The 18,569-nt window shown below is 46.2% G+C and overlaps 1 protein-coding gene across 2 annotated transcripts in view; it reads left to right on the top strand.

Annotated features, from left to right (window-relative positions):
• Window positions 1-18,135, top strand: part of LOC139346373 (zinc fingers and homeoboxes protein 2-like) — an 88,246-nt gene extending 70,111 nt beyond the window's left edge. For both annotated transcript variants that reach the window (XM_070985413.1, XM_070985414.1), the window contains exons 3-5: window positions 1,922-5,229; window positions 8,161-8,344; window positions 16,617-18,135. In XM_070985413.1, the coding sequence (XP_070841514.1) occupies window positions 2,258-5,229; window positions 8,161-8,341 (3,153 nt within the window). In that variant the 5' untranslated portion in view covers window positions 1,922-2,257 and the 3' untranslated portion in view covers window positions 8,342-8,344; window positions 16,617-18,135. The remainder of the gene's footprint in view (window positions 1-1,921; window positions 5,230-8,160; window positions 8,345-16,616) is intronic.
• The last annotated feature ends 434 nt before the right edge of the window (window positions 18,136-18,569 follow it).

Here is an 18,569-nt window from a genome sequence, read left to right as displayed (position 1 = left end):
TCACACGTATCTCCCCCCTCTCTCTCTCTCTCCATCTGTTTTTACCTCGCTCTCTCGGTTCCATTGTGTGGATGATAGCTGTCAGGAGATCTCATCACTGAGTCTCTCTTATTACATGATTACAGGGTAATTATCCTGTGAAGTTGTCTTTGCCCGAATCTATGAAAGACGCTTAATGTCTTTTTAATGGGGTTTGGAGTTTGGAGACTTTTTTTGCCTTTTGTAGTTACTGCGGACTCTTCCATCTATTGCATTTGCATGTGATTGGCCTGGAACAGCGTGCCCTGATTAAGTGGCACTCGGAATCGTCGTAATTTTCGGGCGCATCGTCTCGTGCCGAGTTGTCAGTCAGACTTGCTTTATTTTTAACTTCTGGCCTCGGCTTTGTCGGCGGACGCCGTCATCTGTCAGCGTGTGATTAAGACGTACCCGATGAAGGTCCTGTGATGATCGGGGCGAGCCTGAAACCTGGACTTTAGAGGACATGGAGGACGTGGAGGACGAATGTCATGCTGCTCATCAATCCCAAACCTCCTATCTTTGATGTGGAGTTGTGTAACAACCCGAACGAGTCCGGAGGATGTTTGTGTGATTATGGACAATCACGTCATCAATATCGGCCTCGCATGTGGCTTTCAAAGAGAGTCGGGCAGACACTTCTACAGGCTGATGTTTTGATCTGTCACACAACTGTAATTCAAGTTTAATGTATTTCTTATTTTATTGTTGCAGTCGCCATTGATTGGCTGCCTCATTACGGATTCATCTCTCTTATTTTTCCTTTTTTATTTATTTGTTGAGTCTATAAAATTACATTAATTAGTAAAGAAGCTAAATTGCCCAAAGTGACGTCGTCAAATTCATTGTTTTGTCTGTTCTGTGGCCCAAAAACACAAAGATATTTAATTTCCAACTGGACAATTTGTATAAAACTGATCATTTCCTCTAAATCTTTGCTGCATTAGAGGAGCTGTTACGATCGGTTTATGGTTAAAGCAGTTATAAGATATTTCTTTATTAGTCCCACAGTGGGGAAATTTCCAGAATTACAGCAGCAAAGTGGATAGCAAAACATAGAGGACATCAGTAAAAAGGACATTAAATATCAAACAAGCAATATAAACAATATAAACAAGGATACTGGATGATGGAAATCATCTGTCAAATATCCAGCCTCAGTATAATATATGTCTTTGTTACGGCTCTTCAGTCACATTGGATCTATCATTGACAAACATGTTTAGATTTGGTTTTCTGTGAAAAGTAAAATCACCCTTTTTCTCCCAAATGCTTGTTATCCTCCTCTAAAATCCACCATCAGTCAGATTTTAATCTTCTGATACTTGGATCAGAATCTGATGTCACTTTTGGGGTCTGTGTTACGTTTATGTGAAATAAATCTGATCGCCTGGTTTCTGTTTTTGAGTGCTAATCTTTAGGAGCTTTGTTGCTTTGTTAGTTATAAATATTTAACGTTGTAGAGAAATACTTAAGATTTGAAGTTTGCAGGGGCTCTGAGTTTATTGCTTCATGTCTTTGAAGGAAATTTTATCCAAAGCGCATAATAGTACACCACTGTGCATGTGACCCCAGTAAGAATAAATCTGTGCTGATGTTGCTGTGTTTTATCCTTGATCTCACATCTCTCAAATAAATAGAATGTCTCAACCAAAAGTGATAATAAAAGTGCAGTTTATCAGTTTCTTTTCCCCTTCTGTTGTTGCCCGTCATGCTTTTTTCTCATTCTTTGTCTCATTCTGGAGCACATCACATCACACTCAAACAGTATCAACATGACTTCTGTTTTTCTAACATGTATTTTTCTCAGCTTTTAGTTTTCCCCAAGTGACTGTGGCGCAGCTCACTGAACACAAACAATATTAACATGTCATTTTCTCTCTCTGTGTTTGTCTCCACGCAGCTTGAGCGCCGCTGCCGTCTGTGATGCCCTCCCATGACGCCCAGGTTGGTAGCTGACACTGCCAGTGAGCGGGAGACGCCACTGCACAACCGGTCCTGGGCCAGCGCCTTCAGCCGGTTCTCGCCCTCCCTCTCGCACGCTGGAAACTCCACCTCCACCCGCCTACTAGAATCCACAGCCATCAGCTCTGACCCCCCCCAGTAAGGACCCCTCAAAAAGTGACACTCTGACGTCCTCGGCCAGCACCAGCAGCAGCAGCAGCCAAAAACCACAGAATCTTCAACGCAACCAGCAACACCAGCACCACCATTATCTCCACCAGCAGCAGCAGCCATCATGTCCAGTCGTAGAAAGTCCTCCACGCCCTGCATGGTCCGGGTCATCAGCGACCTGCCTGAAGAGCAAGATGACCCTGAGGAGGTAATGGACATTGAAATATTGGCAGACAACGATGTGACCGGAAAAGAGCAGTCAGAATCACCTGAATCTGCAGAAAAGAGTCAAGACCCCCAGCAGGAGAATCCAGACCAGCAGACGTTTCCAGAACCAGTGGAAAACCAGAATCCTGAGCCATTAGAACAAGAGGAGCAGCTGGGTAACAAAGACCAACCTCCTGTCATTGAAGATGTGGAGGCCAGAGAGGAGAAGGACAAGGAAGGGGTTGAATCTGACGCGGCATCCCAGAAAAAGCAGCCCAGAGGCTACGAGTGCAAATACTGCCCGTTTTCAACGCAGAACCTGAATGACTTTAAAGAGCACGTGGACTCCAGCCACCCTAACGTCATTCTGAATCCGTTGTACCTCTGTGCTGTCTGCAACTTCAACACCAAGAAGTTTGACTCGCTCACAGAGCACAATGAGAGCCAGCACCCGGGCGAGACAAACTTCAAGTTCAAGAGGATTAAAATGAACAATCAGACTATCTTAGAGCAGACAATCGAAGGCAAGGACAATTCAGTTGAATGCGAAGTGACAAATGAACAGGGTGAAAGCAACAGTAGTTCTGTGTTTCCACCTTGCGTATCTACCACAGTGAAAACCCCAGAAAATATCCAGTCGCTCTTTCAAGGGAGCGAACTGAAGAGCCAGCTCGACAGCCTGATCCAGAAGGATCAGATCACAGCTGTGAACATCAATGGAACGGTCATCATCCCTGAACCTACCATCCTCCAAGGGCTCTCTCATGTCACCCCAATGCTCCAGCGCCCACCCAACTTTAACTCTGTACCAAAAATAGCTGTTCCCTTGAACACCACCAAATATAACCCTTCTTTAGATGACAACTTGACGTTGATCACCTCCTTTAACAAGTTTCCTTACCCTACGCATGCAGAGCTGTCGTGGTTGACGGCTGCCTCCAAGCACCCGGAGGAACAGATCAAAGTCTGGTTCACCACCCAGCGGCTGAAGCAAGGCATAACCTGGTCCCCAGAGGAGGTGGAAGAAGCCAGGAAAAAGATGTTCAATGGCTCTATCCCTCCTGCTCATCATATGTTCACCGTCCTGCCTACGAGCCCCATCTCTCAGCCATCTGCGAAATCCTCCCAGCAGCCCCTCGTCCACACTACAGTCAGGCATCCGAGTCATGTACGCACCTCCACGTCCAATGGGTTAAGTGTCGTCACCACTACAAACTCCACAGGCTCCAGCCTCTCCCTTAAACGAACACACCTGACAACACTGTTTGGCCCCGAGTCCAAGCGGCCAATCATGGCTGTTGCCCCCCATTCTGGCGACCCTAAAGACAAGGTCCTTATGGCGCCTCCTCCACCCCCTCCTCCTCAGAAAGACCGTCTCCCAATGGCTCCACCTCCTGTTCCCATGGAGATGAAGAGACCTGTAGCAGTTCCTCTGGTCACCACAGAGATGAAGAGGTCATCCGCTCCTGTGCCTTTAATGTCACCACCATCGTCATCACCATCTTCCCTGTCCAAAGGGAAGATTCCCTCGACATCAGGACACCCCAAAACAAAGCCGGTGGTGTCGCTGCCCTCCATAGTCTTTCCAGAGTCTTTAACAAGGCCAATGATAGCTCCTCCACCTATCTTTGCCCCGTCATATAAAAGTACATTACTTATTCCTCTAACTTCGTCCATCACTTCCAAAGAAAAGCACCCGAATACCCACGCTATGCCAGCTGCAGATTTGAAGCTACCAAACTCCCCTCCACTTATTACCCCACAGATTAGGAGGCCAACCATTATCCAGTCCATTCGCGCTCCATCCAAAGCCCCGTCCCAGATTCCAGGGTTCCCCTTGGATAGCAAGAAGCTAAAAGAGCAGCAGGGAGTGGAGCTGAAAGCCAGCTACCCCAGAGGAGACAAGGTACTCACTCCTCTGGTAGAGGCCAACGGGACTTCTCGTGTAGATGGCAAATGGCTCCACGATCAAACCTCCCTTGCTCACAACAATGGAGTAAAGCATTTGGATGGTGGTGAGTTTCCAGCAGCTCCAAAACTAGACTTTCAGCAAAAGTCCTCGGTGCTGACCCAATTCCCCTTGCTGGAGAGGATGAAAGGAAAGACAGCTGAACAGCTGAAGATCTTGGAGGAGAACTTCCTGAGGAACAGCTTTCCTACACAAAGCGAGGTGGACAATCTGGCGGGCACCACCCGTCTGTCTCACCAGGAAATCGACAGCTGGTTTGTGGAGCGACGTGCACTACGCGATAACCTGGAACAAGCCCTTCTCAACTCCATGGGTACTAAGAGAGTGGGCACCGGTAGCACCGCCGCTATCACTAAGAAAGGACTACATCAACAGCAACACCAAACTCTACAGCTGAATGGGATTCACAAGCCAAGCACTGGCATGGGCCACCTTAAAAGCCCTCTTCCACCCTCGCACGCCGTGCCCACCATTGCCCCTGGCACCATTGCCTCCTCCATCCCCAACCCGAATTCCTGCTCAGTGCCTCCAGATAGCCGATCCCTGGCGCTCCTCAAGGACGATTTTGCTCAAACGCGGTGGCCTTCCCCTGAGGAGTTCAGCCAGCTGGAGGGTCGGACAGGACTGGCTCGCGCCGACCTCGCCCGCTGGTTCAACGACAGCCGGCTGCAGAGCGGCAGCATGGAGCTGACGGAACTTTTTCACAACAATGGAGTGAATGGAGGGCAGGGGCCGCCTGTGTGCTCTCCCGAAAACGCTCCCCCCAGCATCATCCGGCACTGTCAGGAAGGAACCCTAACAAACAGCAACAACAGCAGCAGTAAGGTGCTGGAGGTTGAGTTGGGCTGGCTGATGGAGCAGCGCGCTAACAGCCTCAGCAGCCAGCAGCACGACGAGCTCCCAGACGGGTTCGCTGGAAGGTACTGTATCCGTAGAATAATGGAAGTTTTTCGTTTTTGATGTGTTTTGTTTCACTGTTCATATTTTAAAGGGAAACAATCCTCTTCCACTGTTCCACATTTGATCCATTAAGACGACAGAGTGCAGTGCTTTAATACAATCTGTAGGTTTTTTGATATCATGGCACCCCGAGCCACCCGAACCGCCAATTTAACACGCATATATGTACAGATGTTTACTACAACTGCAGATTTAACATCGTTAGATTAGATTAGATTAGATTAGATTAGATTAGATTAGATTAGATTAGATTAGATTAGATTAGATTAGATTAGAGAATGTGCGTCCTGTCAGTCAGTGTTGAGGGCTGAGTTTTTTTTAGTGATTTTCCTCTCTTTTGATTTGTCTGAAAACCTAATACTAAACTTAGTGTAAACGTTACAGATTTCCTTTAATGTTGGGAAACTTATTTAAAACACACAGTAAATTAGCAATGATACTGTATGATGCACCTTGTGGAATCAAGTTTTGTGCAACTCAATACCTCAATTTATACTCAATTACATGAGAAACTACCAATAGTTGAAGTTACTAATTACAATACGACAAAATATGTGATTTATTGTTACACATTAAACCACAAAACAGTATAAAAAGTACTTAAAATTGGCTCCACTTGGACCAGCTACAACAGTCAGTCTTCCACGTTGATAAATCAAGAATTTAACACGCTGCCGTTCTTCATGATTAGTGCTTTTACCAGGACACGTTAAAGAGTGACTACACCTCCCGCCTGGACCCCATGTTTGTTCTGTCGTCCACCCTCTGTCAACATCCTGTGCAGCACTTCTGCACCAGGATCGTGTGTTGTTCACCTGGTGAGAGCGGACTTGAACATGCGGTAATCCTCTTCGTCCATACGGGGCATCATGTGGATTCCCTGGTTAACTTTGCTGCTGATCACTGTGTACTTCTACTTCAGTAAAATTGAGAGGTGGGACTCGTAAATCCAGTTCTGCCGAACTGCTGTGTTTGTGCGTTTGCATAAAGGATGTGAGTGATTTGGCTGAGGAACACAGCGAGTTGCAGATAATCCTGCATCCTGCACTGCCTGAACAACATGTTTCTGTAATCCACCTGTTTCTCTGTACCGCCTTCTCATATTTCATGTCCAATTGAGATGAGATGATGGGAATGATTATGAAACAGTGTGTGTGAGACCAACACCTGAGCACATCTGGGCCTCTCATGAAAAGAGTCAGTCCTAATTCTACCAATCAAAGCACCCCGTTCACACTGGGTACAGAAGACATTGTCCCCCGTCCTGAGAGCTGCCTGTCCAGGACTGAGCGGCTTCATGTAGCCTCTGACTCGGTCTGTGGTGACCTGAGCGTCCAGAATACCTCCCGCTTCCCCTCGAGGAGCTCGCTGTTGTTTTCTAGCTGCCACATAAACACTGTTCTCAGAACATTAACATACAAATCTGCGGGACTTTATTTAGTCTGCCTTCCTCTCCAGGAGCTTGGGACATCTTTGGCCAAATAACGGCGCCATTAGGTGGGAAACCAATATCTCCACAATAATTTGGGCAAGAGCTTTATTCTTCCCACGAGTCAGCTCTGGGTTCAGGCTCGGTCTGTGAACAGCACCGCAGTTTGAACCTGCACTGACGGCGCATGGAAACGCTTCTGTTGGTTTTATAAACTCTGTAAACAGCAGAGCGCAGTCAGTGATGAGGAAGATATCTCAGAGCTGCCGAAGAAGACGAAGCGTGCAGCGTTCAGACCGGGAGGTTCGCTCAGCTGACAGTTAAAAATGATCTTTTTAATTTCATGAAGTAAAATCTGATTAATCTTTGCATAAATTGAAGCCCCGATTTGAAGTTTGTGCCAGTTTTCGTCAGCGTGTCTGACAGCCTCGTCATCTCTGGTCTCCATTGTTACGGCTGATTTACGATGGCGGAGCTCACATTACACGACGAGAGCGTCCTCCTTCAGAGGGAGCCTGTTTGGATCGCTCATTTCTCCTAATTATAATTAAAAAATGTCCCACTTATGACCCACTTTTGTTAAATCTGATTGTGAGGAAGCACATCAGTCGCTCAGATAACGAGGAATGATTGACAGCTCCAAAAACAAATATCTTTAAAAAGCAGATTTCAGAAGTTATTTGTCAGTCTGCTGATTTTTGGTCCTGTTCTTTCATCTGCTAGAAAGAAACCGGTGACGCGTTTTTATTGTTTTATCAGCAAAAACATGGCGGTCAGAGAGAGAGTTTACCTTATCGACCGTCGCTGCAGGTGCAGTTTGTTTCAGTCTCCGTTGTGTGTTTTACAAAAACAGTTTTAGATAAACAGATAATAACATCGAGCAGAGAGCTCTAAAAATAAAGACGATCAGGAAACTGACATTGACGTTTAAATAAATATTCAACAGCTTCACTTTTTCGCTGCAGCTAAACAAATTAAACTTAAACACCGTTTGAGCTGCAAACCAGGCGTGAAAAAACATTTCAGCTGATCAGAATAAAAACTAGACGTGAAGAAAAACACAATAAGTAAGTAAAGTAAAATAGAAATATAGAGAAAGTGTCTGCAGACTGTTAAATACATGAAGAAGCACGAGGAGACTTCTGACATCTGCTGTGAACTCCTTAAATCCTGCCCTCACTAAAACAACCATGTAATATTTATGTGTTAAAAGATTAAAACTATTACTGAAACTAATGAAAACTGAAAACAAACAAAAAGTCAAATCTGCTGAAACAGTCTGCAGTGTCCTCGAGGTCTCACACAGCAGCAGATCTCTGTGTGAAACATGTCCGTGTGCGTCTCTGTGCAGTAATGGCGGAACAGGAAACGGCTGCCGGTCGGCGTCCTCGGGATCAGACTCGCGGCTCGGTCGCGGCTCGGTCGGTCTCAGCGCTCCTGATCTGAACGCTGTTCTCCGCAGACTGAGGCAGCAGAACGCGGCGGAGCTGAAGAACGGGGGACAGAACGGGGGAGTCGTGGGAGGAGCGCGGGAGGTGTTCGGGAGCTGGCTGCAGGACGGGCACTCGAGGAGAGGACGGGAGCTGCTCCTGGACAGAGACAGGAAGATGGCGGAGGACGCGTCTGGGAGGCTGACTGGATAAACGGTGAGCGGTGTCAGAGGTCCTTCCTGTTCTGTGTGCGTCCTCCATGTTGGCGCCTGATGTGACTTTTTCCTGCTTTGTGATGAAAGTGTTGGTGAAGCTCGGCCCTGAACTCGCCGGGCGCAGACAAAGCTCTGAAAAGCCACATTCACGTCAGAAATGAAGTATTTTTTTACATGTTAAAAGGGCAGCGTCTTTTAATTAGACCTGCCGCTGAATTACATTCACTATCAATGCAAGTGTTAATTATTTCTTAGTTAAATGATTAATCACTTGTTCTATAAAATGTCAAAAATGACAAATGGCCTCCTTTCAGGCAGTTAAATGAAGTATGAATTCGTTCTTCTCTGATTTGACGAACGTCTGCAGTGAATATTAAAGCCGACCTGCGGACTCTTTTTTTTTTTTTTTTGCTTACGTTCAGACTGACGAGAAGTAAACAAACATGTCAAGTTCAGTTTTTCCTTTTAAAATCTGCTCTGTTTACGTCCATCATGAGACCTGGATGCTGGACTCAAAGATGGCGTCCGGGCACTCGAGTGACGGTAAACCATGAAGTTTCCTGGATCAGCGTTTGTCATCCAAACTCTTTGGCTTCGTTTTCGGGCGTCCTGTCAGAAGTCCACAGGGAGCCTTTAAGAAAGCAGAAATAACAGTTAAATTTGAAGAAAAGGATTTAATATTGTTTCAGTGCAGCTCTAAACTTTTCAAACTCTGACTCTGGATCTGCTCATGTTCTGATTTTTGAGTGTAAGAAGGTCCTGACGTGTAAAACCTGCTCAGTAGACTCAGCGTGTGGCCGCAGGTTTGGGGACGCAGTGGAGGGATTTGAGCCCGCGAGGCCCCGGCGGTCCCCCGAGTCGCCCCTCCGCTCCACGGTCCGTCAGTGTGGAAGCCAACACCTCGATCCCAGGCAGCAAACAAAGCCTCAGCAGCCGCTCGCGTCTGTGTGTGTAGCTGTGTGAGTTTTGGCTGCGACCGCTCAGCAACAAACACTAACTTCAGGAAAATTTAGGGGAAAAAAAAAACATTATTGGAGGCCTAAAATAGCAGCAGCCCCCCCGGTGTGGTAAAGTTTGATGGATAAAAGACTCCGCCTGGGGCAAAGTGTGACGACAGTCTGCTGCTTCCTCCCTCTGCTGTCTGTTCTGACAGAAGACGGAAAGTTTGAACGTTTCTGTGCAGCTTCTGCTTATCAAAATAGAATCTGTTCAGACGATTTCAGCCGTAAACAAGCGGAGACTCGACGTCTGACATCGCCGCGTTTGAACGAGTGTCAGCGCTTCTGGATGTCTTCAGAATCAACACTTGACAGCTGGAATCAATAATCAATATGCAGCGTTGTGAATGAGCAACAGTGACTGTATATGTTGTGAACAGAAGTCTTGCCGTCACTGATGTCTGCTAATGTCGTCTTTCTTCTTCCTGTCTGACATTTGGACGTTTACAGTTCAACTCAAAAACACGTCTGAGGCAAAAATGTCTTTAGGAAATACATGAATTCAGCCGCACGCATCAAACCAGCATAAAAACAGAAAACATCTTCACGTAAAGGTTAAACTGGCCGATCCACAGCGATCAGCTGATGGCGTCAAAGGTCGAGGTGACGTCGATGAATCGATACGTGTCTTCGATCGAATCATTAAACCTGAAGACAAAGAACATCGAACTCACTCGCACTCAGACGAACAAAAAGTTAGACGAGAGACTTCTTGAGTGGTCAGAATGAGGAGTCTGAACGACCCTGACCTTTAAACAGCCTCGCCATGGCGATGGCGTCACGTTGGCGTCACCTCGTTCTGCTTCTTCACATGTTGTCTGTTTTCGGCTGAAGTGGCCAGCAGGGGGCGACTCCACTGGCTGCAGACAGAAGTCTGATCATATGGAAGCTTATGAGTAAACGACACCACTTCCCACTTCCTTTATTACCTCAGTAAACCAGTTTTTCCTCTGGGTCTCAGACTTTGAGGAGCGTCTGCTTGCACAGATCTGATTGGCCGCCGCGGCAACTGACTGGATGATGTCATGCTGCATCGACGTCGAGCTAAAGTTCAGCTTCAGCTCAGTATTTCTGACGGAGCGCCGGAAGATTAAATGAATGACGAGGCTGCGTTTTCTCACGCTAGACTAAACGCAGTCCATAAAGTCTGGATCCTACATTTCCCATGATGCAGTGTGGCTTTTATCTGAGTCTCCCTGCCTGGTCACGTCTGTCAGACTCCACGTCTCCAGACTTCGTGGTAAACATGTGTTCTCTTAACCTGATGACATCACTGTGACATCATCAGGGTTCCTTTCAGAGAGCTGTTGTCATTGGCCGGTTCTGCTGTGATGTCATAAACGCACAGATACTCTGACTCCATGTAAGAACAGCAGAGCAACACAAAGGGCGTTTGTCAGGTGGTGCTGGAGGCTTCAGCTGCAGCTGCTCCACCTCTCTGCTGCGCCCGCGTGGAGTCAGTTCTCTCCACAAATCAGAGAATTAAACACGTCACGTCGAGCACGTTGAAGCCCGAATCAGACTGTCCGACTTTCAGCCAGTTAATGACATTAGCGGCGGTGGCGGCGGCGAGGCGTGCGAAAACCTCCCCGTTACAGTAGATTGAACAGGCGGCGAGTTGTTTCTGGTAAATGTGACTCAGTTTGTGAGCAGGAGGATAAATGAACATGAGCTGCTATCTAAACTCTGGCAGTTTGTGACTGTGGCCACACACTCGCCGGCTCTGCCAGGCGCTCAGTTCAGGTGCCAGTTACCATCGCCGGCTGAGTTCTGCTCTCCAAATCAGTTTGGCTCCCACAGTACTGACTGTGGCAGGTGAACGCTGGAATCCGCCAAGCGCTGTTGATGGAAAAACTGCTCCAGTAACGAGTCACTCCCAAATAACTCCAAAATTCAATATGTGCTGGGAACTAAAACTGGGAAACGTGGCTAAAAAAAGCCGTTTTCTCAGCAGAGTGGAGCCATGTTTGAAGTGTCTCCACGTCTTCAGGCTCGTAATACAAGGCTCTGATTGGCTAACACGAGAGCAGCTGTCAATCAGCACAGGTTCACTTAAAGCTGTAACGATCAGACATGCAGGCAGCGGCTCAGAGGTTAAAGGTCACCACTGAAGTAAAACAACCTCGGCTGAGTCAAATCCATGAACCAGTAGAAACCAGTGCAGAGAACTGAATGAGCACACGGCTTGAGCTCCTCCTGAAAGCTGAATCTGTGGGCAGTGACGTTGTCGAGGCTCGTGTGCTGCTGCTGCAGTTTGCTCGTTTTCCCTCAGTTTTTAACTCAGTTTCAAATGTTTGGTTTGTTCTGATGCCGTCCGTCTGCTTGGCGCTCGTCTCTGCTGGACCGAACGCTCAAGTTGTGTTTGTTTAAAGCGCCTCCAGTGCCAGACGGGTGGGGTTTGTGAAACTGAGTGCCAGTGACTGAGGACGCGGAGCGACGGTCGGCTCACCTGTTTGGGTCGTGCCGCTCGGGCGCTTCGCCGCGGCGGGCAGAGAAATCAGACGTCAGCTCAGACTCTGCTGCAGACGGGAGACAAAACACGAGACTTCGTTTCGTTCAGACGTGATTAAACGAACGACCTCGTCCTCGTCTTTGGCCACGACCTCGCAGATTGAGTTTGTGAAAAAGGGACATTTCTCGCTCGTCTCCTTTCACCTCTGCGTTTGTCTGTTTGTGCTTCACCGAACACAAAACTGGATTTCTGCTCGTGTGCTTTGGATGTGAAGCTTCCTGCATCGCCACAAAAAACATGAATACACGAGTATTAAATGCATTTTGTATTTAACTGTTCTTCAGCATCACATGCGCCATCCAGCCGTTTCCTCCTGCTTCTTTACTATTACACATTATTTATTATTACATTTATTATTACACACGTCCAGAAACGGATTCAAAAAACCATAACTCGTCCTGGTCAGGTCAAATAAAATATCAGCATCAGATCAGATCAGATCAGATATAATGTATTGATCCCGGGAAATTGTTTTTGTTACATTGCTCCTTAAAAGAATAGAAGAAATAGAAGAGATGAAGAAGAGTTAAACATCAATTGCAATTAAAAGAGAAAAAAATATCTATATATAAAACAAAATAAATAAATATATATATATTACAAAAAAATGTGTAAAACTGTCGGCGCATGCGCACTGTAAACATGATATAAATACAACAAATAGAAATATGAAAAGTTGTGATACTGTAATAAACAGTAGAAATGCTGCGTGTCTTTATGAACATGGACAACAGTTTTCCATGGCTACAGCCCATGAACAGGAGGCTCAGCGGTGACGATGATGATGAGGATGAGGATGACAGAAAGTGTAAATCTTGAAGGTGTTTCTGGACGGCTGACTTAAAGAAATATAAGACATTATTCAACAATGATTTAATATTAGCATTAGCCTTCAAATGAACACGTAAAAAAGGTGTGAAAATGAAAAATCTCCTTTGTTAAGTCACTTTTTGGAGGCAGCAGCAGCATCAGAGGACGCCTCTGACGCACGTTTCAGATCAGCATTCAGGCCTTTCAGCTCCGGTTTGGTCTCCACCAGCTCCTGAGAAAACCACAGCTTTAAACCAACGACGACCAGAATAAAACAGAACAGAATCTGATGCGTCACAAAATGACTGATGAGTTAAAAACTGCTGGTTAGAAATCAGCCTCCTGTCACGACGGCACGAACAGACGATCGTTTTATCAAAGTGGAACATTCGTCCACGTTTATTATTGTTTATTATTGTTTATTATTGTTTATTATTGTTTATTATTCTGTGTTGATCAGAAGTGCGAGGAGGAGAGAGAATCACAGAGCGAGCAGCGTTTGACAGGAGACGCATGAAAGTTAAAAACTTCCTGCTTCAGCTCAGTTAGAGAAAGAGCTTAATCCGACGCTCAGACGTCTTGTTTGAACAAACTTTATTGGGACTGTCAATGGAAAAAACCGAGCTGTGTTTATTCACGGCCTGTTCCAAACCTTTGGCGTGTTAACGAAATGTTCCACATTAATTAAAACGCTCAGCGTCCGTCTGACTTTCTGTGGTGGTGGGGTCAGGTCAGGGCTCGGAGGTCACAGCAGCTGAAGATGATACTAAAAAAGAGGAATAAAGAGCTCCGGCCAGATTTTATTAAGGCGCTCCGACGATTGATGCAGCAAAAACAAATTCCTGCAGTGCAAATTGATGTGGTACGATGTCTCCAGCTCGTCTTTGTGTTTGTGGTAATGGTTTGTGTGTGTGTGTGTGTGTGTGTGTGTGTGTGTGTGTGTGTGTGTGTGTGTGTGTGTGTGTGTGTGTGTGTGTGTGTGTGTGTGTGTGTGTGTGTGTGTGTGTGTGTGCGTGTGTGTGCGTGTGCGCGCCCCATCCATTGTCCTGTCTCACTAATCACAGCAGCTCGGGGCTTCATTTAATCAGCGGAGCGCGGCGCAGCGTCCCATAATAACTTATCAACAGTCGTAGCTTATAGATGAGGGCTTAATTGCCAAAATGCTGCAGTGCTTCTCGCTCCCCGTCATCATTATAATGTAAAACACAGACGCAGCAGACACCGCAGCTACCTGTTTCCAGGTTACCACCGTTTTAGAATAAAAATCAGAATAATTGCTTTTAATTTTCTCTCATCAGTCTTACTAAAAAGGAGCTTTTTTTGTTTGTTATACAGAGTGAAAATATTTGATTTGCAGCCTCGATCGTGCTTTCAGAGCATCATCGTCGTCATCATCATCATCCAGAGCTGCAGCCCTGATGCTCCATCAATCCTCTGCCTCTCTCGGCCCGTCTGTAATGACCGTGCGCTGCTTTCAAATAGCTCAAAGGTCGATACTTTACACTAGAAAGAGCCGAGAGTCAAACCTGCTCCAAGGCTGCACAAGCCTCCACGTTTTAAGCTCAATACGCTTTAATAAAAGAAGGCGTTCGCAGTACTTTCATCTGATTCTGTGCTTCAGTGACGAGCATGACAACGTTTTCATCTGCATCAGCAGATCACGAGAAAACAGACAAACGTGTGTAAAAACGTCCTTTCAGCCAGCGACGGCATTAAAAAACCAAACTGAACACACGGAACAACTTTCTTTACAGACGTGTTGAAATAATCTGCAGACAAACTCTGACGACCTTCATAAAGACGTCAGATGTTTCCACTTTTCAGGAAAACGTTACCTCAAGCTGTTTTAAGATAAGATAAGATAAGATAAGGTCATCTTAAACAGCCTGCCGTTCAGTCCGCTCTTCAGGATCTGGTTTGTGCACTGATGAAAAATCACTTTTTTAAGGTAAAATTTAGTTGTTTTTCCTGACGGAGGCGTTTGCAGCACGTGGTTCGTTCAAGGACCGTCAGAAATTTGGAAACTTACTTTGATGATACACTTTCTTGTTGTGATGGTGGTGTAATTTATTCTTTCTTTTTTCATTTTAAGGAAACTTTCCTTCAGACCTGCAGGCGGGTTGTGTGTTTTAAACGTGAGCCAAGGTTGATCTGTTGTCCGCTGTGACGGCGCTGATTATGATTTTAGGTTTTTCACACAGATTAATCCACTCTGGACTTTTAACCACATTTGTTTGAGGCTTAGCAACGAGCTAATTAGACTGTTAATGAATAATTTGTGCTGTGGTGTTCGTATCTGTTGTGTGTTTTTGCAGCTTCGACCAGAGGAATTTCTTTGGATTAGAACTTCAGCTTCAGTCATGTGAACTTTGGACCGACAAAAGTCTTTTAAAAGTCTGTAAACTTTAACGTAAAATTCAGAATATGCTGATTTCATGTTTAGTTTCCTTCAGGTTCTTGAAATGTCTGGAAATGTGGGAAAATGTTGCTGCGTTTCATGGTTTCCCTCCTCCGTCGCTCTGTATGTTCTGCTGTTTGTGTATGTGAGGCGAATGGAACGCACCCTCTGTCGGCCATATTGGACGGTCAGCTGTTGTGTAACAGTATCTGATTGTACAGCTGATTGAACAGCTGTTCGCAGCTCGTCCAGCTGAACAGAAACGCTTCATTTTTCTCTTAAACTCGCAGGCGGTGATTCCATCACTGCTGAGTTTCACAGTAAAATCAGCGAGTTCAGGAGATCTGAAACAGAGACAGAGCGAGGAAGGCTTTCGGTCTGAAACTGACCGCCGTGAACCGCAGGCTAGAAGACCATTGGTCAGAAACGGTGACGTCAGAATTTGTGACTTTGATAGAAACGTATGAGAATTTCAGCCACAAAGAGGGAACAGAGGCAGGAAGTGAGAGAAAACGTCTTCCTCACCTTTATTATAACGTATCACCAAACAAAGCTTCCAGCTGCTGACGGGGAATAACGCGTCTTCTCAGGCTTTTGATTTGAAACAGGAAGTGAAACGTTGCACTGACATCAGCTTAACGGCGACTGAAACACAGCAAAGTGGAAGTGACTTAAATATTTCTGTCAGGGAAGCTGAGAGCTGCAGAGCGGTGAGTTTAACACAAGAGCTGTGGAAATCTGCTTTCCTCTGGACCCTGAACGCCACATTTACTCTAAACCTGCTTCAGCTGGTTTGTTACGAACACACTGACGTCTCTTTAGTTGATCTGTTAAACTTATTTCCAGCAGCCTGATGAACGTCGGTCCAGTCTCTCTTTTAGCTGTGTTTTTGGTCTCCTCCAGCTGCTCACGGAAATATCTTTTAGCTTTAGCTGCTAAACGCTCCACTTTGTTCACCAGCTCGTCCATTTCTCTGAGAGTGGACCAGGCAGTGACGTCGAGTCCAGACAGATTCAAAAATGAGCTGAAAGTCACTAAAAAGCTCCGAAAAGAGCCGCAGATCGAGCTGATAGCGACGTCCCTCACAGCGTCACACTGTCATTTCAGCCATTGTTAATATTAAAATATGGATTTTAGCAAAGCGACCAAAAGCTTCCTGAAACTGATGGACGTGTTCAAATGAAGCAGAAGACCTGCTTCCTCTGCAGAAGAGAGGAAGGTTTCTGTTGTGTTTTCTCACGAAGGGGATTGGTGTGTGTGTTCCTCTGTAATCACGGCGGCCGCCTCGTTTAATCACTCCCACGCGAACACCAGTCCAGCACAGTTTCCCTCACATGGAGGGCTCACATCGTGTCCCAGTTCCCAGCAGCGTCAGGCCTCCAGGAACACCCGCTCCTGGCACAACAGCTGCTTTTTAATCCCCCCCTCACTTTTTTTTGTTGCTTCCTCCTTTTTTTAGCCCGAAACGATCCGAGTTCTTGTGAAAGTGACATTTCTCTGAAGCGTTTGGCAGTTTTTAATCCTCCCTCTCTCTTCTCTCTGCCGTCCATTTCAGGTGCGAATAGGATTTTCCGCCGCTGCTGCTGGAAACATACAGGAGGAACGAAAACGAGGTGGAAGGAGAACGGAGCAACAAAAGAAGAGTTTTTTAATTATCAGATATTGTATTTTTATTTTCTTTGATTTTTTACTGATTTTTATCTCTTGATTGTCGCATCCCAGATCACGCACAACATCCTCCGCCATCAACTCACCTGAGGCGACCCCTCCACAGGTGTGACCTTCACATTAAAAAGGGGACAATTTACACTTTCTCTGCTCTGCTTTTATTTTGGCGAGGCGTCAACACGCTTCCAAATGAAAATGCGAGGAGTGCGAGGAGACATTCAGGGTCACGCTCTCTGAAGATAATTCAAATCGTCCTCCTTTACACTGAATCTCAAATTGCTTCGTTCCTCTCGTTTCTCACAGTAATGTGAGATTTGATCGTATTACAAAACAAAACAGGAGTAAATCTCCAGCGAGTCCACGCAGAGACGACCTCAGCGCACAAACACCGTCAGAGCTGCAGCTTCCAGCCGAAACGCCGTCAGGGTTAGCGATCAGAGGTACGACAGAGTTCCTTTTAAGGTGGACTTTGGCTTTTCTTCAGCTCTTTCCTGTGAAAGGTGCATCACGTGTACCAGTATTAATCAGTAACGCAGTTTAAGTACGAGCCCTGAACTTTCCAGTGATCTCAAAGGAGGAAGTAGAATCGCCTGCCAGCCAATCAGAGGAGCTGCTTTTAAATAATGCAGCAGTCTCATCAGGGCTGTTAGCGCAGGTCTGGAAACATGAACGTACGAGAGTGCCGCCCCTTTAACAGCCATCCCTTTAAGTTTTCCTCCCGATCGTTTGATTGATCGTGAACTTCCCGCTGTGTCTCAGTTTCATACGACATGCTGCTGCTAACGTTGACAGCGCGCTGGTTTGAAAAGATCTCCTTTTTGAAAACTCCTTTTTCAAAACCTGACGCCTACCCACGATGCAGTGCGTCATGCTAGCGGCGGCTAACGTGGCGTGGAGCCTGTAGCCTGCAGCAGCCGCAGAGGTTGACCAGCTCACCTCTTTTAACTCCCCTCCAGGATTTTCAGCCTGATCACATGACCCTCGTTAGCAGAGGTAAAAGTTCGTTTCTAAGTCGACGTGCAAACGAGTCCTGAAGTCGTCACAGCTCTGAGCTCACCAGCTCGTCAGGCGTCGTTGACTTTGTTTTCTTTTTTATCAGGATTCAGCTTCAGCTGTTTCTGAGCATTGTCGGCTGATTCTGTCCTTGAACGTCACAGTCAAAACTGAGCAATGAACTAAATGAACTGCTTTTGTTATTTTTCCAACGGGAACATGTGAAATAATCAAGACTGAGTGAAAGTTGTGGTGTGAAACTGGGACACAGTGTTAGTGATCAGCGGCAGGGCAGCTGTGAGAGCGGTTCACCTTCATTTTTAGCTCCACTCGTCCAGGTTGATCATCCCTTTAAGAGGAGGCTTGGTTAGTTAGGTCAGCCTGTTTTCATGCACATTTTCAGTGTGAGCATTAAAAAGCTGAAAGAAAAGAAGTAAAAATATCACAAGAAGTGGACGAAAACACGATCTGCTGGAAATTCAGTTCAGATTTAATTTGGAGTCCAGGTTTGATTTGTGTGTTGAAGTCTGGTAACTTCCCTTTAAGAGGAGGATCGTTATTGGCACAAACCTTCCCTTTAAGTACGAGTTCGATTTGTTCCCTGAAACTTTCCCTTAAAGAAGAACTTCACCGTCACTAAAAGCCCTGAACTTTTCCTTTAAGTCACTCTGGAGGAAGCAGCGTCCTCGTCTTGTCCCGTGGGGGGGGCGGGGGGGTGATGTTGTGCGTGACCTGCGGTGCCGTGGACACGGGAGGAGGAGGAGGGTGAACCGGAGCACTGAATGTGTGCCTGCAGCAGCAGTCTGACTGTACACAGCGACGATCGACCGACAGACAGGGTGGATTT

The sequence above is a fragment of the Chaetodon trifascialis genome, chromosome 17 (genome assembly GCF_039877785.1).
Source record: "Chaetodon trifascialis isolate fChaTrf1 chromosome 17, fChaTrf1.hap1, whole genome shotgun sequence".
NCBI lineage: Eukaryota > Metazoa > Chordata > Actinopteri > Chaetodontiformes > Chaetodontidae > Chaetodon > Chaetodon trifascialis.
The sequence above is the reverse complement of the archived record's forward strand: the minus strand, read 5'-3'. Positions and strand labels throughout refer to the sequence as shown.